Source organism: Lissotriton helveticus, chromosome 8, assembly GCF_964261635.1.
Source record: "Lissotriton helveticus chromosome 8, aLisHel1.1, whole genome shotgun sequence".
In the NCBI taxonomy this organism is placed as follows: Eukaryota; Metazoa; Chordata; class Amphibia; order Caudata; family Salamandridae; genus Lissotriton; species Lissotriton helveticus.
Genome location: NC_136069.1, coordinates 810582147 through 810606341, shown reverse-complemented (window position 1 = coordinate 810606341; position 24195 = coordinate 810582147). Strand labels below are relative to the sequence as shown.

The 24195-nt window shown below is 46.8% G+C and overlaps 1 protein-coding gene across 1 annotated transcript in view; it reads right to left on the bottom strand.

The window, feature by feature from the left end:
* ITGBL1 (integrin subunit beta like 1) overlaps positions 1–24195 on the bottom strand; it is a 1428718-nt gene that overhangs the window by 1342887 nt on the left and 61636 nt on the right. Inside the window, exon 2 of the mRNA XM_078657627.1 lies at positions 222–436. Coding sequence (XP_078513753.1) covers positions 222–436 — 215 coding nt within the window. The remainder of the gene's footprint in view (positions 1–221; positions 437–24195) is intronic.

Genomic DNA, 24195 nt, shown 5'->3' with positions numbered 1-24195 from the left:
TTATGGGACAATAAACACTCACAGCACATTTAAAAAGGATTTAAAAGTCTGCACGTGCTTTCTGAAACTGGCTGTGGTAAACACAGACCTCTTTCTGATAAAAGCTGCACTTCTTAAGGACTCAAAGAGGAGAGCATGGCATTGGTGAACTCCAAGGACTTGGTCAAATACAACATTTCCTTTTGGAATCATATCCTGTTTGTGGCTGTTGCCCACCTTACCTGCACAAATTTCACCATCATAGGTCTGGCACACCCAGTCGTGGCACTCGCATAGTGGCCCGTAGTATTTGCCAGGCTCTGTGACTTCACAGATGCAGATACCGCAGTCACAGGTGCCACGGCCACTACACTGCGAGCCATCCGGAGACCTACAGCGCTTCTCTGCTGCTGCACGGGATAGCTTACATTGGGCTGGAGGGACCACCTGTGCCCCTCTGTAGAATCGAAGGGGAGTGGAATTGATCGGGAAAGAGAAAACAAGAAAAAACGAGGGATGAGTGGGATGAAAAACCAATTACAAACAAAAAAAATGAGAAGCAAAAAATGACACCAAAACAATATGCGCTCAAACTGTTTGCCATTTTACAGAATACCCCCAGGAAAACCCAAGAACATTCTAAGTTCTATAAAAAGATCCACAAATGCAGAAACCCACACAATTGACAACAATGATCACAGAGATACACATGCCATGGCATAAGGACAGTATAAATTCACACAAGATAAATCTTACTTAGTAGTATGAAGCACAACTTTAGCCATAGAACAGAAAAGAAGATTAATATAGTATATCGTTCCAAGCTGTTAGTTTAGAGAGTGTTCTTATGAATTTAAAGTGTTCCTTAGGGGCAATCTGTGGCCACAGTAATCACAAAGAGTCAACTTCCATGTCACATAAATGGGAAATTCAACATGAGCTATCTGTATGGGGCAACTGTGACTAGGCCATTCAAGTTCCACAAATCAAAACCCAATAGTAGACTACGTGCCATCCTCCATGAAATTTTCATCCTCTGATGTGTCTACTGAGTTATAGTTGTACTTTTGTTCCTCAGCTTTTCACACAGACCGCATGCTACCATTCTACATGATATTAGCATCAAAATTCAAGTTGCGTCTTTATCTTGTTCACTTATCCACTACAAGACAGAGATAAGACAGCCTCTCTGTGCCTCGTATTCTAATGGGCTGTGCAAAGTCTTACTATGCAAAGTTTTGCAAACTTTCTTGATATTGACTTTGCATGGTTTGCAGATTTCCTGCTTTCTCTTCAACATCTTTCATTAATTTTTTAGGTCGAGCTTTCAAGACCTGTTGTATATACTTTGTCTGTACTTCTTTGTGGACTTTCAACCTGCCCACTCCTTTTCATTTGTTTGTTTCAGTGTCCTTTAAAAATCTTACTTGCTAATGGTCAATCCTTCCACTCGTCCATCGGTTTTGTCTTACGATTCCTCCCACGGAGCAGGGACCACGTACTGTACCTTTATGCTTTGTATGTTTATCAGTTCATTTGGGGAACTATATTTTTATTTCTTTCCTGCTCGTGTTACACTGTGGGTGCGAGTTCAGCTTCATCACCCGTATATTATTGCATCTTCCCTGTTGTTGCTGCCATCCTTCTTGCACCTCCCACTCCGTTGCTTGTTTTCCTTCCCCTATCGTAGGCGTCTTTGTTGTTTCCCGTCCTCCGCTTACTCTGTTGTTGCATGTTCCCTACTCCTCCCTCCTTGCTTGTTTAATGGTGTGTGCATTATTCGGACGCAGTGTCCAGCCATCCCTTGCTACACAATCTAAGGCAGGCGTCTCCAACCAGTAGCTCGGGAGCTACTGGTAGGTCACCAGCACCCTCAAAATAGCTCTCAGAGGTGAAGCCAAACCAATCTGATCTCAGGGATTCTGTGTATATTAAAGAAGGCAGCACTGCTCATTTTGTTACCCGTAAGAGTTACAGACAGCCAAACCAATGGCAGGTTCTCTTGATAACACTCAAACACACACTCTGTTGGCCTATCAATCAATCAATCAGGGATTTATAGAGAGCACTACTCACCCATAAGGGTCTCAAAACGCTGGGGAGGGCGGGGGCATTTAGGCAGCTCCGGTTATTCAAAAAGCCAGGTCTTGAGGCTCTTGCTGAATGCTTTCAGTGTGGGGCTTCGTCTGATGCTGAGGGGGAGTTTGTTCCAGGTCTTGGCCGCTCTGTGGATGCGGATAATTTTGGCCAAGGCCAGGTCAGCAGAGAGGAGGTTTCTCTTGGAGGCGTAGAAGGAGATTCTTTCATTGAGGTATTGGGGTCCGGTGTTGTGGAGGGCTTTGTAGGTGTGTGTGAGCAGCTTGAAGGTCACTCTTTTTTTGAAGGGGAGCCAGTGGAGGTCGTGTTGGTTCTGGGTGATGTGGTCTTGTCGTGGATGCTGAGGATGAGTCTGGCTGCAGCGTTCTGGACGGTCTGGAGTTTGTGGAGCAGAGATTTGTTGATTCCAGCATAGTGTGCATTCCGGTAGTGAGTGCATGGGTGACGGTCATTCTGGATTCGAGGGGGATCCATTTAAAGGTCTTGCGAAGTATGCACAGGGTGTTGAAGCATGTGGTGGCTATGGTGTTAGCCTATGGGTCTGTCACATGAACCATTTTTATCCACTTTAAATCTACCTAAGAAGGAGATTGGCCATGTTATATGCCCTGCTCTATCATTCACACTGTGTGTGACATCAAAGAATAGTGGCAGCACAAAGAATAGTGGCAGCAGTAACCAGGGCTGACCCACCAAAGTGTGTGACTGCAAGAACTAGAGTGAAAATGTGTTGGTTGGGATCATGATCAACCAAAGAGCTGAGGGAAGAGAGTATCATCCAGGGCAGAGAAAATTAGAAGCATCATATATATTTTTGTGTGGGTGTGTGACATTGTGTCCTTCCCTAATAAATATTGTTGGTTCCTTAAAGCTACTTCTAGTGTCAAGGGCTACCAAATATGTATGCTGGTCCCCATCATAAGAGTATTATCTCTGACGCAATTGTGCCAGTTCATGGTATAATTGTACCATTGCCATAATATTTTCATCCTTGACTATTTTGGGCATACAAGTCTAGTAATTACATACTTGCCGCTATCGCTGACATATTAAGAGCATGACTGGCTTGCTTTTAGCCATTCCTGACAGAGTGGCAACTGCTTCTCCCATAATAATGTCCATAACTGATATATGTTGTGCATCCAGCTGTGGCACAGTGGTAGCCCCGGTTTAATGGTGGGCATTATTAGCATAACAGATGCATTAATAGTGGTATGGTGAGCAAGCATGGCCTATGATTCCAATTCCTGGGTATTTAAAGCGGAATTTGTTCATCAAAGGCATTTTACATGGCGGTACTCACCGAAAACGAAAAGCTGATGTTTAGGGACTGTGTATTTTCTAACAATGAAAACTGATTTGATTTTTAAAGAAACAAATTATGCTTTTTCTGAAAAGGTTTTTCTTTTGGAAAATTGAGTTTGATTGCTCAAATTGGAAAGTGGTTTTGATAGAAAAATATGTGTCTTTTTAAAAACTAATATGCTAATGAAGACAAAATATTACAATCCTAAAACACATTTAAAGTTGTTAGCTGAATGATAATTCAATTTGAGTTGGGGAGACTTACTGCTTTGGTAGTACCTTTTTTAGCACACAGCATGTGAAGATTTGAATGTTACTTGATTGCAAGCATTTAATATTGAAAAACGTTTTTCTAGCATTCTGCTGATAACTTCATCTGGAATGTGTGGGGATGGTGACTACTGATAAATCGCTCTTAGGGTGGTCATAGTGTAATGTTAATACATATCATCAGCATTTTACAATTATAAAATAGGCTAGTAGCTCGGCAGGACTTTCTTTGAGCAGAATTAGCTCTCACTACAGAAAAGGTTGGAGACCCCATATCTAAGGTGATTCCCACAGGTTGCAGAGACCTGTGACCTGTTCTTTCTTTCAGCTGCCAGTTTCCTTTCTATGGTTTCCATCACCCCATCCCCTTCAGAGAAGGTACATGATTCCACCATGCCACCAGGCACTAATGACAAGGATTGGCCTCCCACACAGTGGTATCTGCCTCTCATACCCAAGCAGCAGAGGACACGTCCTCCTTTGAGCCTCGCGAAGTTGCAAGGGTGGCACAACAAACGCTATGTTAAAGACATGCTATTATACTTATTAGAGCAGAAATATTCAGCAATTCCTGCATGTTTGAAGAAACTGCTGGATCAGTGCCTGCTACGTTGTGTGGTCTTCATATAATTTTTAAACAAACATTCTGCACTTGTGGTTTTGCTTGAATTTATTTAATGATATTTTGAGCACCAACAATACCTTGGAAAGAAAGTAAAGCTAAGATGCTGACCTGTCATATTTATCCACTCCCGCCCAAAAACATGCATACTTAATCTGCACAAATTGGTTATCATCAAGGAGATCACACATTGAATGGGAAAGTAAGATGACCCCTCTCAAACGACAAACATGTTTAAAAACAAATTCTACTTATAAAATTAATTTCTGTAGAACACTTGATGCTGGCTTTGTGGCGCTAAAAATAATGAGAAACCAGTATAGTTTCTACCCTTACTCATTTTGTTGCTTTTGGAAGGATGAAAGGTGGAGCTGTTCTGCCTCCTACTCTGAGGAATTAAAGCTGTGAAATGCACCGGTATTGGGCAGCAGGCGCTAATTTTACTGCGCTGTGCCAGAGGCTTTCTGCCAGCTGAAGAGCTGGGTACTCTTTTTTTGGCTCAAAGTAGTCACATTTCTGAGGCAGGGCACGGTCACATTCCATTGCAATTACTTTTCAACCAGACACTTTTTGGATCTGTGCTTTTTTAAGCTGAAAACACATTTTTGAGATCTGCTTTTTTCTGCTGCAGACATTTGTGTGTCAGCTGATAATCACAAGTTCATGTCCTGAACTTGGCCTTTCATCTTTCTAAATTGGATGAAATAAGGACCAGGTTCAGCTGGTGTTTAGTAGCTATGTCATTTGTACATGTTGGGCATGCTGCTCAACCTCACGGCATTACAGGTTACAAACTTTGCAAAACAGTAATCATTTTGAAGGGAGGGTGACTTTCCAATGCTGTGAGCCCCAATGCCTTTGCCATTTGCAAGGTTATGGAAGATGAGTGGCAATGTATCTGTTTTGGTCGAGCCTCAGCAGCTATTGAGATTACTTCAAGGCCCAAGAAGCTCCACCAGAGTGCTTTAAAAGAAAGGTAAATCCCTTCGGAGGCTTCACGAAGGTGGCATTTGATAACACTTACAAGAGCGGCAGTTACATATACACATGGTCACATTCATGTTTTTCAATACCACATAAATCCACGCCACATAAAACCACTCTATGTCACATTGCAACAAACCACATAAATACACACCATGCCATGATGCCATGCAACGTAATTCTACTCAGCATATTTCAACTCAAAGCCACACAGTTCTATGCCACACAATTCAACTCCACACATTTTCGATTCCAGACCACATAATTCAACACTAAACCACACAATTCAACTCAACACAATTACTCAACAAACCACATACATCCAATCCACACCATATAATTACACAACATATCACAAAATTCAACAGCACACCATATAAATAAACTCCACTACATACCACTCCATAACACAAAATACCATTCCACATAATTATGCTCCATGACACATAGCCCTGCCCCAGATAACACCAGTACACTCAATACCACATAATGACTATCCACATAATTCCACTGCACACCATGCCACATAATTCCACTACTCAAATCCACTCAACAACCCACAATTCCACGACACACTATTCCACAACAAACAATTCCAAACCAACCCACATAATTCCACTCCCCGCCACATACATCCACTCCATTCCATAACACATTGGTTAAAGACATTGTCATTGACAACACCAATAGCTCAAACTCTTACAATAGCGAGACCTATTGGCTTTGCCAATGCTGTTTTCTAGTGAGTGTCGTTAAAGGCCTGAACTAGATATGCTAAGTTTTCCTCGCAGGTGACTCTGATGTTCAAAAGGGAAAGGTTTGCTCAAATAAATTTGCGTACAGAAATGAATGTTTGCAGCAGTGTAAAAAATAGGTCTTGAGCAATGTCTTTCAGAGGCAAAAAGGGTTTTGGTACTATTGAATAAAAAAACGGAACAAATGCACTATTTTCAAATGAACATCCAAACCTCACGTTTGAATATTTGTTTTAACTTCTGAAATATTCCAGTGTTAATAGTTTGTAGAAAGTGCCCACAACATCCTAGTGAAGTTTGAATGGGGTTTCCCCAAGAAAGTTTTCGAGAAACCGTACCGCAAAAGAAATGTGCCATAAATGCATACTTTTTTTTAGAAAGTTTCAATTAAATTGGTATGCAGAGTGATACAGCCTTCTAATAAATTTCATTCATTCTATTTCCCAGGTCTTTCTGTAAAGTCCTACTCCAACCATTTTATGCAGATAATCTATCCAATAATACGACTGAAAACAGAAAGTGGAAATATAGGAAAATTAAAAGTTATGCTGAAAGTCGGGTCTGGTGGTTCAGTGGACTAATGCATCCACTGTAGGGGCCTGTGTTCAACCACATGATCACAGGTTCAATTCCCAGCAGTTCCACTCAGCCTTTCATCCATTTGAGATCAATAAAATGAGTACCACTGGGTTGGGTAACAATAAACATCTGTTATTCAGTGCCACGATGCCTATGGGTGAATGTGCGCTTTACAAATACACATGTTATGTTATCATATCTGGGCTAGAAGGAAGAGCTGGTCCTTTGGTAAAATCAATCTTACATGCTCAGAGAGCAGGACTACTATCTACCACACTATGTAGCTCAAAAGTAGCTGTTACATATTGTGATAGCCCAATCGTAAAATGTTGTTTATAGAGAGCATAAAATGCCTCCACATAAATCTCATTAAATATAATAGGGTTACACTGTGTCCTTCAGAACCAAGTATACAGTAATGAGCTACAAACAGTTCTGTCACAAAGAAACGTTGATTGATACACGTTCCGTATCTGGGAACAGATCAACAAAATGTCTGCAGAGAGTTTACCTCATTAGAATTTTATTATCCCGCTTAATCCTATCTACCTCTGCTTGTCGAAGGAGTCTTGCAGTCTCCCCTGACCATATTTTGAATAAATTGAAATTAATTTCACCCAGCACACTTCAAGTAAAGCCCATTCGTTCCCAAATTAAGGAGATGAACATTCCACTGTGTTGACATCTCCATCACCATCTGAAATATCTGAACCCCATTGGATACATGTTGGATCTGGGGTTTCCAGATCACATAGGGTAGCCTGGCCCAGTGTAAGACAGTCAAAATGTAGAGGCAAAAGTGTAAAGCTTGCACCACACCCTTTAGTAACTCAGCGTTCATCCATTCAAAAATAACACTACACCTGTTTTAGAAAAATACGATTCGTTTTATAAAAGTTCTCTAAGATGTCTTGCTTTGTTTGTAAACTTAACCAATGAGATGGTACATCAAGCACTTATCACTTCCACTTTTCCTCAGCAAGGGCGTCTCAAAATTATAACTCTCCCGCCAACACTTAAAATAAACCCCCCACCTTGATATTGGCAGGCATAAGCAGGTTTCGGGTTACTTTGATAGGGTTTCACATGGAATAGAACACATAGCTTATTCAATTCTATTAGCAAGAAAAAGAATCTTAAAAATAATGCAGTCTAGTTTTCACATTCCATTAAGTTCAGTTCAATGCCTGCCCAGCTCTGCCTATGTTACTCCTCTCTGATCAGATTAAACAGGTAAAGGTTTCAATGGGGTTCATATAATGCCTTTGGGATTTCATCAAACCTTATCCCCTGCTTCTCTTCTCTGTCGAACCAGCATTTGCTTTACACTCTATATCCTCTTCTGATGTTATTACTGTTTTTATTTAGTCGGCTCCCTTAGGCGGAGCTAACAATTCCTCTGGGCTTATAGGGGGAGTCCAGCCATCAGCCCCCGTGGCGTCAACTCCCAATTCCCAAACACCCTTACCAGCTAGCAAAGCCCGGCTTACTTATGGGAAATTCGATGTCCGGTCAAACCCAGGCTGTCACCAGCGCCCGGAGACACAACTGCGCCTCCTGACACTCCTTTTTCTCTGTGCGCCTCCTTCGCTGGTCGGGCCGACTCACCCCCAGAGCCTGCGCAGGATCCAGACACTGCCGCTCGGTACACTTCTCTGGGGACCGCGCTTCTGGGCCTGCGCGGGTAACAGACGCCGCCGCACTACTCACAGGCGTTTCTTCGCAGGCTGCTCGCTCCTCGCTACACTTCTCTGGGGAGCGCGCTTCTGGGTCTGCGCGTCGTCAAGACACTTCTGCGCTTGTGGAGCCGCCCAGCCCCTCACTTGGCCTGCGCATAGAACGTGACTCTGCGCCAGGCGGGGAGATGCAGTGCCTCTCCAGAGGATACTTCAATTACTGGAGGCAAGTAAATTTAGCGATCCCTCGCTTCAGAGAGCCGACTTCGGCGGAACACTTCAGGGAAGCCACGAGATCAGGGGTCAGCCTCAGTCGCCCTCTCCTGGCGGGTTCTTACTGTCCTCGTCTCATTTATCCCATTTAAGTTCCTCACAGGTCTCTCCTGCGTCAGGGATATCTCAAGCCCACATCCTGGCAGGGTCAGATCAGCAGATGAGGGATAGCGTCATACAGCAGGGATAGCGGCCCAACAGGTCTGTCAACCCCTACAGTGCACCAATCTCCTCCTTCCACCTCCTGTACTCCTATCCTCCAGCTCTCTTCTCCACTCAACACCTTCCAAAATGGCTGCCCAATATTCCGCCTTATATAGGCTCACCTCAAAAGGTCCAGAAGGTTCTGGAATGTCCCTATTCTAACCTATGGGTCCAGTCTCTGAGGTGACCGTTATGGCAGTTACTGACCACCATTTTAGGCATCTAGGCTTTACCTCAGAAAAGGAGGGATTTCTGGGTCTGAGAGGAACCATGGGGTCAAGGAACACCTAACCCCCTGGTCAACACCTGAAAAATTCCCAGTGGACATAAAAATGAAAGGTTATGAGGGGCTAAAAGGGGACAAAATAAATAAATGACAGGAGGGACCACCCAAAGGGCTGACAGGTCTAACACGCGTCCCCCCCATCTGAAAGTGGGGAGAACTACCCAACCCCTTTGGAGTCCTCATCACTAAGGCGGAAATACCTAGAGAGACCGTCTGCATTGGCGTGGTCCACTCCAGATCGATGTTCCACCCGGAAGTCCATTCCCTGTAAGGAGATGGACCATCTCAACAGCTTGGGATTCTCCCCCTTCATTTGCATCAGCCAAAGAAGGGGTCGGTGGTCGGTCTGAACCAGGAAATGCGAGCCAAACAGGTATGGCCGCAACTTCTTCAGAGCCCATACCACTGCAAAAGCTTCCCGCTCAATTGCACTCCACCTCTGTTCCCGGGGAAGCAGTCTCCTAGACAGGAAGACAATAGGCTGATCCAGACCCTCTTCATTGAGTTGCGATAACACTGCCCCAATGCCATGCTCTGATGCGTCTGTCTGGACAATGAACTCCTTGGAGAAATCCAGGGCCCTCAGGACCGGTGCTGCACACATTGCTTGTTTTAGCTTCTCAAAGGCTTGCTGACAAGCCTCTGTCCAGACTACCCGTCGAGGTTGTTTCTTAGATGTGAGCTCAGTGAGGGGTGCTACAATAGTACCATACCCCTTCACAAAGCGACGGTAGTAACCTGTGAGACCCAGGAAAGCTCGGACCTCAGTTTGGGTCTTGGGGGGCTCCCAGGCCATGATTGCCTCAATCTTTGCCTGGAGGGGCTGCACTGCTCCCCTGCCCACCAAGTGGCCTAGGTACACAACCGACCCCTGCCCGATCTGACATTTACTGGCTTTGATTGTCAAGCCAGCCTGTTTCAGGGCCTGGAGAACAGCTTGTAGGTGACACAAATGGTCCTTCCAACTGCTGCTGAAGACGGCAATGTCATCCAGATAAGCAGCGGAGAAAGCCTCCATTCCAGAAAGGACCTGGTTCACCAGCCGCTGAAAAGTGGCAGGGGCGTTCTTGAGCCCAAAGGGCATCACACAGAACTGGTAGTGGCCCTCAGGCGTGGAGAAGGCTGACCTCTCCTTTGCTCCATCTGTAAGGGAGATCTGCCAGTACCCTGAAGTAAGGTCAAAGGTACTCAGGTATTGGGCAGCTCCCAGCCGGTCAATAAGTTCATCCGCCCTAGGGATCGGATGTGCATCAGTCTTAGTCACTGAGTTCAGTCCCCAGTAATCCACACAGAACCTCAGTTCTGGAGTGGTGCCCGGTGAGGCAGCTTTTGGTACTAGAACCACCGGACTGGACCAGGGGCTACTAGAAGGTTCAATGACTCCTAGCTCCAACATCTTGGTAACCTCACCGTGGATGCTGGCCTTCACCTTGTCTGACAGCCGGTAGGTCTTAGACTTCACTGGTGGGCTGTCTCCTGTGTCCACAAGTGGGTCCTTCCCGGAACAAGGGAGAACAGCGAGGAGTACTGCTCCAAGACCTGGCGGCAGTCCTCTCGCTGCTCAGGAGTTAGGGATGGGGAAAGAATCACTCCCTCCACCGACCCATCCTTTTCCTGAGACGAAAAGAGATCAGGGAGAGGCTCGCTTTCTGCTTCCTCTGCTCCATCAGTCACCATCATCAAGATGACCTCGGGCCTCTCATGGTGGGGTTTGAGGCGATTGGCATGCAGCACCCGTAGGGGCTGTCGAGGGGTCTTAAGGTCCACCAGGTAGGTGGCCTTACCCTTCTTCTCCTTCACCTCAAAGGGGCCTGTCCAGCGATCCTGAAATTGAAATTGAAATTGAAATTGATATTGGGATTTGTAAAGCGCGTAGCTACCCTAGGGCGTCCCAGCGCTGAAAAGACCTATGGCTCTAGAGGGGGAGTAGAGGGAGTGAAGGATTATGGGAAGAGCAGAGTTTTTAATTGCCTGCGAAAGGCCAGGGGGTTGTGTTCTCTCCGCATGGCAAGTGGGAGAGCGTTCCAGAGTTTTGGGGCGTTGTAGAAGAACAAGCGCCCCCCGGATCGAGACTTTTTTATTCTGGGAACGCTGGCCAGGGAGAGGGAGTCGGATCTAAGTTGTTTGTTAGAGTGGTGGGGTCTGACGAAGGATCTCAGGATCGGAGGACCTCTGCCCTGCATTATTTTGTGTGTAATGCATAAGGTCTTAAAGGTGATCCTTTCTTTAACTGGAAGCCAGTGGATCCTGGAGGGCACTTAGCTCTCCAGGTTCCATCACCCACACTTTCTGGCCAGGCTCCAACTCCACAGGGTGCGCGTTGTGGTCATACCACTCTTTCATCACTGCTTGGCTGGCTTCCAAGTTGTCAGAAGCTTGCTTCCACAACTTTGCCATTTGGCTCCGGAAGGCCAGCATATAACTCACCACATCCCGGGGAGGCTTTCTGGGAGACTTTTCCCATACGTCCTTCACCAGGCTGAGAGGTCCACGCACAGGATGCCCTTACAGAAGTTCGAAGGGGCTGAAGCCCACTCCTTTCTGTGGCACTTCCCTGTAGGAAAACAGCAAACAGGGTAGGAGGACGTCCCATTTCCTCCGCAGGCTCTCAGGCAGACTTCTTATCATGCCTTTCAAGGTCTTGTTGAACCTTTCCACCAGACCATTGGTCTGTGGGTGATAAGGAGTGGTAAACCGGTAGGTAACTCCACACTCCTTCCACATAGCCCACATGTACGCTGACATGAAGTTGGTCCCCCTGTCGGACACAACTTACTTGGGGAAACCCACTCGGGTAAAGATCCCCATCAGGGCCCTAGCCACTACAGGTGCAGTGACAGTCCTCAGAGGAATTGCCTCTGGGTACCGCGGGGCGTGATCCACCAGAACCAGGATAAACCTGTGACCAACTGTAGTGGGTGGATCCAATGGCCCCACAATGTCGATGCCCACCCTTTCAAAGGGGGTGCTAATGACAGGAAGTGGTTCCAGGGGAGCCTTCAGCTTCACCCCTGTCTTCCCACTGGCTTGACAGGATACACACTTCCGACAGTATGTGTCGGATGTCACTTTCATCTGAGGCCAGTAAAAGTGGGGGACAAGCCGGGCAAAGGTCTTGTCCTGTCCTAAGTGTCCTGCCAAGGAAATTTCATGAGCCAATTCTAGAAGAAAGGCTCGGTATCATTGAGGGACTACCAAGGCCCGTGATGAACCGGGCAAAGGTACCTTGGGTTCACTGTAGAGGAGTCCGTCCTCCCTGTAAATATGGTAGTGCCCTGCAACGTTCCCTGCGGCCTGGGCTTCGGCCTGTCGCCTCAGTCCCTCAAGGGTAGGGCACTCCTTCTGGCCCTTACAAAACTCCTACCTGGTAGGCCCTCCTTCCACGTGCCACTCAGCAGGGATAGGTAGGTCCTCCAGGGAGACTACTTCCTCCCCCACAGACTCCTGGTCCACCACCGCAGGTGGCCGATCTGTCTCATGGGGCGTGGAAGCCGAAGCAGGCTTCTCCTGTCCTCGGTTCTTTCCCTTTTTGGCAGCGGGCTGGGCCATTGCTCCAGGCTCCAGCCCATGCGAACTCCCCCTCCGGGTAGTCGCGGACCTTGTGCTTGCACAGGCCCAGTCAGGTGTACCCAGCATCTCCGAATGAGTCAGGTATTCCACCTCCTTCCAAGCATTGTGCTCCATGTCATTTCCCAACAGACAATCGACTGGCACGGCAGGGCTTACGGCAACTCGAAGTGAACCTGCAACCCCTTCCCACTCAAAGGGAACCTCGGCCACAGGGTAGTGGCCCAATCTGCCGTCAGCCATCGCGGCGGGGTGGAGTACATGTGGAATCACCTGCTCTGGAGACACCAGTTGACTCCTTACCATAGTCATACTGGCTCCTGTGTCTCTCAGAGCTTCCCCTCTTTGGCCATTGATGGTGACCCACTGCCCATACTTTACAGTATTTGAGGGCACCTGGATCTTAGGAACCATCTCCCGATCTCCCAGGGACACTAAGGTGACACCCGCCCACTCACCCCCCTTATCTAAGGGCAACTCCTCCCCGAGCACTACACTAGCGACTCCCGGGGCTTTTCCTCCGATGGGAGGGGGTGGTCTTTTTGGGCACTTGACATCTCCCTTATAATGTCCAACACCACCACACTCAAAGCAGTGTACAACCCTTGGCTGCTGACTTTGGCCAGGATGAGGGTTTCTGGGCGGGTTAGCCTTAGGGATGAATCCTGTTCCCTTTCCCTGGAAACTGTTTTGGGGGCCTTTTGAGAACTCCCTCTTTTTATCTCCCCCCTCTTTCTTCTGGGGGGGCGCCCTGTCCGGTCCTTTGGGAATCCCCTCCAGTCCCCTTTGAGGACACCCGGGTACTTGCCCAGATGTCCGCCTCCTCTGCAAGCTTCCGGGGGTTGGTCAGCTTGCATTCCACCAGGTGTTGATGCAGCTCGGGAAAGCATTTCTCGAGTAGGTGCTCCTTGAGAATAAGGTCATACAACCCCTCATAGTCCCCTACCTCGCTGCCTTGCACCCAGCCCTCTAAGGCCTTCTTTGCGTAGTCCAAGAAATCCACCCAATTCTGTGTGCCTAGTTTGTGACTACCCCTAAACTTTTGACGGTATTTTTCTGGAGTCAGTCCAAATTTCCTGATTAGCGCCACTTTCATGGTGGGGTAGTGGGTTTGCTCCCCCTGCTCCAGGGCCAACAGTGTGTCTCTCCCTGCAGGAGGCATGTACTTATACAAGCCACCCCCCCAGTGTTTCTCCAGAATCCCATGGGCTCTTAAGGAGACCTCATAGGCAGCTAGCCACTTAGCAATATCATCACCTGTGCTGTAGCTAGCAACTACATCCTTGGGTAAATAGGGTCTGGGTTCCCTGGTCAACTCCTTTGGTTCGCTGCCACCATTCTGAGAATTGGAAGTCCCTACTTGCAGGGCCTTAAAGTCTAATTCTCTGAGGCTCAACTCGTGAGCTAACCTACTCTCCTCTCTGGCCTTCTCCAATTTCGCCAACTCCCATCTCAACTGTCTCTCCTCCCTCCTATCTGCTAGTTCGGCTTCCGTCAAGCTTCTCGTGGAGACACTGCTGCCCTCTCTTGAGAGTGTTCGGGAACCTGTCAATAAGTTCTCCCTCTCAGATTGAGACAGCCCATCTACCCCGATGACAGTTTCCCTGTCAGTCTCCTCCTCCTCCTTCCCATCTGGGTGGGCTGCCACCCACGCCCTCAAGCTGGTTTGAAGTTCCCCCTTCTTAGCACCACGCTTGAAGAACACTCCCATATTTTGACAAAATTCACGGAGTTGAGCCACATTACAGGTTTCTAACTCCTCCAGTGCGAATTCCATTGTGCCACGAAGAGTGCGGGACAGCCACTTAGAAAGAATAATTTCAGAGGGTAACTAGAAGCTTCCTCCACCCACCACCAGGAGTAAATTTGGAAAAACAAAAATATAATTAGGGAGTCCGCAAGGAGAAAACTCCAGGTGTAGGCCTATGGAGTACACTGGGTTACTATAGGGTGGACGCAAACACAGTACTCATCCCACCGCTGGACACCAATTATGTTGGACCTGGGGTTTCCAGATCACATAGGGTAGCCTGGCCCAGTGTAAGACAGTCAAAATCTAGAGGCAAAAGTGTCAAGCTTGCACCACACCCTTTAGTAACTCAGCGTTCATCCATTCAAAAATAACACTACACCAGCTTTAGAAAAATACGATTCGTTTTATAAAAGTTCTCTAAGATGTCTTGCTTTGTAAACTTAACCCATGAGATGGTACATCAAGCACTTATCACTTCCACTTTTCCTCAGCAAGGGCGTCTGAAAATTATAACTCTCCCGCCAACACTTAAAATAAACCCCCCACCTTGATATTGGCAGGCATAAGCAGGTTTCAGGTTACTTTGATAGGGTTTCACATGGAATAGAACACATAGCTTATTCAATTCTATTAGCAAGAAAAAGAATCTTAAAAATAATGCAGTCTAGTTTTCACATTCCATTAAGTTCCGTTCAATGCCTGCCCAGCTCTGCCTATGTTACTCCTCTCTGATCAGATTAAACAGTTAAAGGTTTCAATGGGGTTCATATAATGCCTTTGGGATTTCATCAAACCTTATCCCCTGCTTCTCTTCTCTGTCGAACCATCATTAGCTTTACACTCTATATCCTCTTCTGATGTTATTACTGTTTTTATTTAGTCGGCTCCCTTAGGCGGCGCTAACAGTTCCTCTGGGCTTATAGGGGGAGTCCAGCCATCAGCCCCCGTGGCGTCAACTCCCAATTCCCAAACACCCTTACCAGCTAGCAAAGCCCGGCTTACTTATGGGAAGTTCGATGTCCGGTCAAACCCAGGCTGTCACCAGCGCCCGGAGACACAACTGCGCCTCCTGACACTCCTTTTTCTCTGTGCGCCTCCTTCGCTGGTCGGGCCGACTCACCCCCAGAGCCTGCACAGGATCCAGACACTGCCGCTCGGTACACTTCTCTGGGGACCGCGCTTCTGGGCCTGCGCGGGTAACAGACGCCGCCGCACTACTCACAGGCGTTTCTTCACAGGCTGCTCGCTCCTCGCTACACTTCTCTCGGGAGTGCGCTTCTGGGTCTGCGCGTCGTCAAGACACTTCTGCGCTTGTGGAGCCGCCCAGCCCCTCACTTGGCCTGCGCATAGAACGTGACTCTGCGCCAGGCGGGGAGATGCGGTGCCTCTCCAGAGGATACTTCAATTACTGGAGGCAAGTAAATTTAGCGATCCCTCGCTTCAGAGAGCCGACTTCGGCGGGACACTTCAGGGAAGCCACGAGATCAGGGGTCAGCCTCAGTCGCCCTCTCCTGGCGGGTTCTTACTGTCCTCGTCTCATTTATCCCATTTAAGTTCCTCACAGGTCTCTCCTGCGTCAGGGATATCTCAAGCCCACATCCTGGCAGGGTCAGATCAGCAGATGAGGGATAGCATCATACAGCAGGGATGGCGGCCCAACAGGTCTGTCAACCCCCACAGTGCACCAATCTCCTCCTTCCACCGCCTGTACTCCTATCCTCCAGCTCTCTTCTCCACTCAACACCTTCCAAAATGGCTGCCCAACATTCCGCCTTATATAGGCTCACCTCAAAAGGTTCAGAAGGGACCAGAAGGTTCTGGAATGTCCCTATTCTAACCTATGGGTCCAGTCTCTGAGGTGACCGTTATGGCAGTTACTGACCACCATTTTAGGCATTGGGGGCCCGATGTAGGTAAAACGCATTTACCGATTTCAACATACCGATCCGTACCGAATCGGTATTTCAAAATCGGAAAATGATATGTAGGAAAAATTAGTCGGAAAAATACCGATTCGGTAGCAATCGGTATCGAGAGTCGATACGTACCGATTCGCCAAGTACCGAATCGGTATAGGCCGGGTCGGACACGTCCGATTCGGTAATTAAAAATGCGGATCCAACCGATTCGGTAAACGCCGAATCGGAAATAGAAATACGCCCCATGGGCCGAAAGGCCAATAGGAACGCATTATACATACCGATTCGGTATTTACCGAACATATTCGGAAAATACCGAATCGGAAAATACCGATTCGGAGAATGCCGATTCGTCGAGCAGGTTGAGTGACACTGAAGACATCAGCCAATGAGCTGGAAGCACCCTCCCCCACAGGGAGTGGCAACCCAGGCAGGTGCAACTCATCAGAACTTTCTGGAAAGCTGCCTGAGCTGAGCAAACAGTGAGCAGCAGTGTTAGCAGGATCCCTGTGAGACATGGCAAACAGCACTGAGAGCCAGAAGGCAGCGCGCAAGAGGAATCCAAAATTCAACACCATGGAGCTGCAAACTTTGGTGGAGGAGGTGGTGAGGGTGCACACGCAGCTTTATGGAAGGCTGTCCCTCACTGTTCCGGAGAGCACCAAGAGGAGGCTGTGGATAGACATCGGGGAGAAAGTCAACGCTGTTGGTGTCACCCACAGGAGCCTAGACGACCTCAAGAAGAGGTTTTACGATATCCGTGGCGTGACAAAGCGTAAACTGGCTGACCTGCACAAGCAGGCTGGACTTACTGGAGGAGGAACAAACCGGGCGCCACCCCTCACTCAGCTGGAGGAACTAGTGGCGACCACCATCGAGAGGGCGAGTGTCGTGGGAATTGGGGACCTGGATAGCTCATTCCGAGCTACAGCTACAGGTAAGAAGCATGCGCAACTTGACACACCATACCAGACACCTCCCCTATAGACCCAATGCACAGCCAAACCCCAGGCCAGTACTGCTAGCAACAGACATGAGCAATGCATCTTGCTAAATGTAGTCAGCAAAAGTACCCAAAATTGCCACAGCAGAAGTATAAGAAAAATAACAGTAATACAGCATCAACGTGTTTGTAATGAGATGTGCAATGCTTTAATAGTAGTGACTGGAACACATTAGCACCCAGTTGACAAATGCTTCTTTATACCTAGGGGCACCATCAGGCGGGGGAGCAGCATCAGCTCCAGCACCAGCTCCAGCACCAACAGCCAGTGCGGTGGCGGTGGCAAGCACCAGTGCAGCAGCACAGGAGGAGGACAACAGCTGTGCCCTGGGCAATGAGGAAGACACTGGACATTCCCTCACTAATCCACACTCCCCCCGACTGTCTCTGTCTCAGTCGCCCACATTGCTATTCTCCCCGGAGAACACACCACCACAGAGCCACCCTGCACCTGCCACATCCCCGGCCCGGAGGAGAATTGTTGCTCCATTAGTCATCATGGAGGGAGCAGCGGGTCAGGCTCCTGCACAAGACCCTGTGACACCAGCGTCACCCCAGCACACACAGCAGGGCAGCAGAATTCCACGGAGGCCACGTGCAACCAGCAGCCCAATACAAGCACCGGGAGGCAGCGTCTTCGCAGGGCTGGAGACCAGTATGGTTACGATACAGAGGATGCAGGCAAAATCCATCCTGGCCTGCCATCGCCAGTTGCGCCTGCACAACCTGCAGATGGGTGAAATGACACAGGGCTTCAAGACCTTTGTTGACAGCAACAAGGAAATAGCTACATCTATTGGCCGAATGACCACTGCCATCACCCAGCTCTGCAACAGATTGGATGACCATGAGCTATGTCGTCGCAGGGATGCACGAATACAGAACAGGTCACTCAACCGCCTTGCAGCTGCGACTGCCCAGCTATGCCAACGTGGGGCAAACATGGAGGCCAGCCTCACACAGAACATGTCAGAGGTCACTAGGGGCATGGGCCGTATTACCACCGCCATGGAGACACTACTGATCTCCAACACCGTAGTGAATCCCGTCCTGGGCGAGGCTGGGGACAGCAGCAGCCGCAGCAGCCCGGCCAGCGCAGTGTCAGAGCCGCGCCGGAGCAGCAGGCGCTCAGCTGAGGCTGCAGGGCATTCAGAAGGGGGTGAGGCTCATCCTAGTGGGCCTGCTAAGCGCAGCAAAAAATAAGACTGCCAGTGCGGGTGAGGCAACCCGGACAATGGACATTTCTACCCCTTCTTGTTTAACTTTTCTTTTGTTGCACATCAGTGCAGTAACGTTGATGCAACATTATTAAATTTAATTTCTGAAAACATACATTGACCTGTTTGTGCATCTGTACTCACTCAGAAATAGTTGTCTGTTATCTCTTGACGCCTGTATCTGCCGTCAGTTGGTGCAGAGACTCCAGCAGGTTGTGGTAGTGGCACAGCATAGTCATCGTCAGGGTCCTCGTAGTCGGATAACTCAACCTCAGTGCCTTTCCTGACTGCAAGGTTGTGCAACATTGCACAGATAGCAATAATCTTGCAGCAGGTGATGGGGGTATATTGCCTTGCACCTCCGCTCTTGTGCAGACATCTGAACCTGCTCTTCCAGATGCCAAAGGTCCTTTCCACTACATTCCTCGTGCTTTTGTGGGCACGGTTATACCTCCTTTGGCTGGGTGTTGAGGGGTTCAGGTAGGGGGTGAGAATGAATGAGCGGAGGGCATATGCACTGTCGCCTAGAAGGAAAAGGGGTAACATTACTCACATGCATACATGTACTTCACACTGCAATTTTGGTTATGGGGGTCTGACACTGTGTCTTACCTAGGAGGTATCCTTCACCAAATTCCCCTGCCATCAGCCGTGCATAAATTCCGCTACTCTGGAAGATATAGGAGTCGTGGGTACTCCCCGGAAACTTTGCAACCAGGTCAGTGATGACACACTTAGCATTGCATATCACCTGCACATTTATGGTGTGCCGTGACTTCCGATTGCGGTATACGTATTCCGTGTCAGCAGGGGGGCAAATCGGAATGTGTGTGCCATCTATGCAGCCAATGATGTGGGGGAATCTTGCCATCTGATAGAATTCAGCTTTTGTCTGTGCCAGTTCTGCATGGGTGGAAGGGAAGGAAATGTAGTGGTCCATCCTCTGGATCATGGCATCAAGGAACTTGTGGAAGAACCTTGACAGGCTGCTCTGGGTCACCCCTCCTGCCACAGCAACTACACTTTGATAGCTGCCAGACGCCAGCAGGTGTAGGCAGCATAGCACCTGCACCTGCACAGGGATTGCGTGTGCCCTTGGGGTGGGGTGCTGCAACAGGGGTTGGAGGTCCCTAATGAGGTCTCTGATGGTCTCTGCCTCCAGCCTGTACCTCTGTAGGATCTCTGGATCTGTCAGCATGCACAGGGTGATCCGCTGTCTATACACCTGCTCCTGTCTCAGCCATTCCCTCTCTCCTTCCTGCTGTAGCCGTAGCCGTCTTGCTATGACATAGAAAGCTGCCATGTTGCAAGTAGAACTGCATTTTGGGTCCTTTTTTATAGGTTGCACCTGGTTACCACCTGATTCCAATCCATGGTAATTTCCGACTCTGAAATACCGAATTTGAAGCAAATTCGGTATTTCAGTGCTTACCTACATCTCAATCTTCAGGTTTTCGCATCGAATCGGATTTTCACCGATTCGGAATTTATACCATATCGGCGATTTTACCGATTCGGAAAGTCACCGAGTCGGTAGCATTCCGATTCGGAAAAAATTAGGAATCGGAAAAATCTCCGATTAGGTATTCTACCGATTCGGAGATTTTTCCGATTCCAACTTTTTTCCGATTCGGAATTCTACCGACTCGGTGACTTTCCGAATCGGTAAAATCGCCGATTTCGCCGGATTTCGGCCTCCTACATCCCGTTGTCTCTATTCCGATCGGTAACGGCCGAAAATACCGATTTTCGGCCGTTACCGACCGACCTACATCGGGCCCTTAGGCTTTACCTCAGAAAAGGAGGGATTTCTGGGTCTGAGAGGAACCATGGGGTCAAGGAGCACCTAACCCCCTGGTCAACACCTGAAAAATTCCCAGTGGACATAAAAATGAAAGGTTATGAGGGGCAAAAAGGGGACAAAATAAATAAATGACAGGAGGGACCACCCAAAGGGCTGACAGGTCTAACAATACAGTTCCAGATAGTGTTCACTGAGTCGGAATCCTGAAGATGGCAATGCCGAAATGCGCGTAGTGCTAACCTACTGCCAGTTTCATAATTTTATTATGTCAATTGTTCATACATGGTAGATGAAAACACTGTTTATAAATTGATATGATTCATTAGCTCTAAACAAATTAAGAGTTTACAATTCAAGATATATACCAGATGTGTATATTTATTGAATTTTTTAGAACAGCCACAATGCCCGTTGTATTTTTCCTTTTGACACCTGCACTGTATATAACTTTTTTTACACAAACAAGTATTATCAATGGCAAAACACTGTATTTTGAATAAATAAGTAAAAGTCTATATAATAAAAATTATAAATAAATGTTTGTATACAATAAATCAAATAATATCCAAAGTTTGGTGTACCTGTTGAATTTGGTGTTCTTTACGCACTTGTTTTTTTTTGGAACTTCCATGGGCAGCACGTTCGCGCCGAGTCTGGCGTGTCTGTTTATGGCTGCATTTGAGGCAAGGAAGATTCACAATCCGTCCAACCCATACCTCACGAATGTGGTACTATGGAAGAGATTCACTGACGATATTCTAATATTTTGGAAAGGGAACAGGTCTGAATGTGACAACTTCTGTCACTGGAATAACACTTTGAACCCTTATCTCAAATTCACTAGCACTATCTCTGATAACAACATTCCCTTCCTGGACCTCCTCATCAGGCTTGATGGAGGGCAGATCAGTACTACACTATATAGAAAGCCCTCAGACAGAAACAGTTTACTGCTATTCAGCAGCCACCACCCAAGAGCTCTTAAAGAAAACTTACCTTTCGGTCAGTTCCTCAGGATCAGGAGGAACTGCAATTCCGTCACCGACTTCAGGACAGAGGCAGACGTCTTAGCAACTAACTTACACAGGAGAGAATATCCTAGACGCAATGTTGCACTTTCACTCAAAGGGGCCAGAAACTATAACCGAGAGGCCTTGTTGAAGAAAAGACAAAAATATTCTAGTGAAGTGCTCACATGCGTCACCACATTCACACCAGACTCTAACAAAATCAAGAACATCATAAGAAAAAATTGGGATATTCTTAACACCGTCACTCTTAATCTTCCAGTCCTGAGGTTTGCATTTAAACGCACACAGAACCTGAAGGACATGCTGATACATACTAGGCCTAGGATTTCTAACACCAACACACAGAGATCCCTGTGGGACCTCCCACCGGTAATGGGTCAATACCCATGTGGCGCATGTATAATTTTCCACTGACAAAACCCACTAAAGAAGTTGTTTTCCCCAATGGATTCAGATGGCAACTCAGGAGACATTCTAATTGCAACACTATCAACTGTATCTACATGTTAACTTGTCCATGCGGACTCCAGTACATAGGCATGACCACCAGGCCAGTAAAGACATGCATTACGGAACACAAAGGTAACTTCGGTGCCCCCCTGAACTTTGGACCATTGTGACAAGTGGTAAGACAACGTTCGCACTACCTTTAAGACAGGTCCCCAGTGATTTACCCTTCTTTTTCATACTTACAGGACACTAATCTTTACAGTGTAACCACCTGCTGGAACACGTAGATGAGTATTATATAACCCCAATGGTGTGAGTTCAAGATCCCTTTGCCACTTGTTTTATTGTAACAGTCGCCTTACATGTCTATCACAGCACCCCAACATGTAGCATGCTTACTTCACCGTTGAGTGCTGCAAGGGCATGTTTTTAACTGTCTGATGAGTGCCATTAATTGATGTTGTTACTCTCTCTTCTAATTTCTTACAGGTTGTTCATTTAAAGTGACAGGTACCACACTGTTTAGGGTACTGGTTGTGGTCTCGCACTTTTACATATTGACCACTACTGATAGTGTTGAACTAACTGATACTGGTCCTGACGAATTGCTGTCCACTAAACAATTAGGCAAGAAACATGTTGACTAACATACGCAGTACCCTGTAACATCACTTCAGGGGCGTGCCACACTTATTTTTAACTAGGAGAGCAGCCATACTCATTAAAATTGTTCTGACTGGACCCCTACCTCCTATTTTAACCTCACTTTCTTGTACATCTACACTCACCAGGCCATTCACATGCACTGCACCTTGTAGCACACATAGCAAGGAACAAACGATCTCCGCCAAAGAGCCCCTTCATGGGTGCCCGTCGGGTATTGCAGCGCCGACCCTACGAGGAGCAGACCCAATGATAAAGCATGACACCTAGTGGGCTGGGTGTGTGAGAGTCCTAATTCCGATAAGAGGAATGACCTCCTCTTACTGGATTTCACTTTTTTCACAACCTGTTTTTGACTGTCAGGACCTGCATACTTCTTTTGTATTTATACCATTTAGTTGGGTCACAATAAACATCTGTTATTCAGCTCCAAGATGCCTATGGGTGAATGTGCGCTTTACAAATACACATGTTATGTGAAGAGGAAGAGCTGGTCCTTTGGTAAAATCAATCTTACATGCTCAGAGAGCATGACTACTATCCACCATACTATATGGCTCAAAAGTATATTTTCCATATTGTGATATACCAGTCATAACATTTTGTTTATAAAGAGCATAAAAAGCCACCACATGAATCCCATTATATATAATGGGGTTACGCTGTGTCCTTCAGAACCAGGTATACAGTTATGAGCTACAAACAGTTCTGTCAGGTAAAAGAATTGTGTTACTCGAGTCAGGAGAAGTTTCCCAGATGTTGAAGGGATCACTTATAGTCCCTTCCAGTATCTACAGTTTAATGAATAACATTATTTACAATTATTTTAACTGACAGAACTGTTTGTAATCCACATGAATCTCAGCAACAAAAAATGCCCTCTGTTACCAAGTATGCAATATGTCCTGAATATTGAGTAGGCACTTTTGTAATACCCTAATACCGTAGTCAAAATATCGAGGACAGAAATATAGACAGGTAAGTATGTATATATTTTCTATACCTAACTCCCCATATATGCACCTTGTAGATATGCATCTTCCGGGAACGTAGTTGTGGAGTTAAGAATAGTAAATCTATTCTTCCCTATATACACTTACCTTGCGATATTTGGTTCTCAACATTTTGGCTATGATATTAGATAGTCAAATATCACAATATTCCCTACTCAATATTCCAGATTACAACCACCAGGTAAAATATTACATAACATCAACAGTATTTGTCTTAAAATCTACATGAACTAACACTCAACTATTAGCTTTAAATATCTGTTTCAACACACTCATTTGTCTCAAAATGTCAGATTGCCATATTTGGTAAATAAACTTACATTCTTCCTTGCTCAAACATCCGCGTGCTATTTTCTAATAAGACACTCAATTCACCTAATTTCCTGCTTTACTTATCAGTAAATAAATATACATTGTTCCCAAACATCTATTTGGCTTTGTCTCCAAGTATAATAATTTGTGAATAGTCCAATTTTTCCCCAAACAGTGGTTTTTCATTTTGTAATACTATACTGGTTTGGGCCCAAAAAAAGGCTTTTAATTTTGTACGACTATACTGCTTTGTCCCCAAATATTGGCTTGTCATATACTGTGAGTACCCATATTTTGTCTACAATAGTATTCACTGTTTTTGATTCAATAAATCTAATTTGTTGGCTGCCATGATGTTCCAAGCTATATTCATCAAATGCAAGCATCTGAAATCATGTCCTCAAGGAAGAAATCACAACAGCCCTTCCCATCA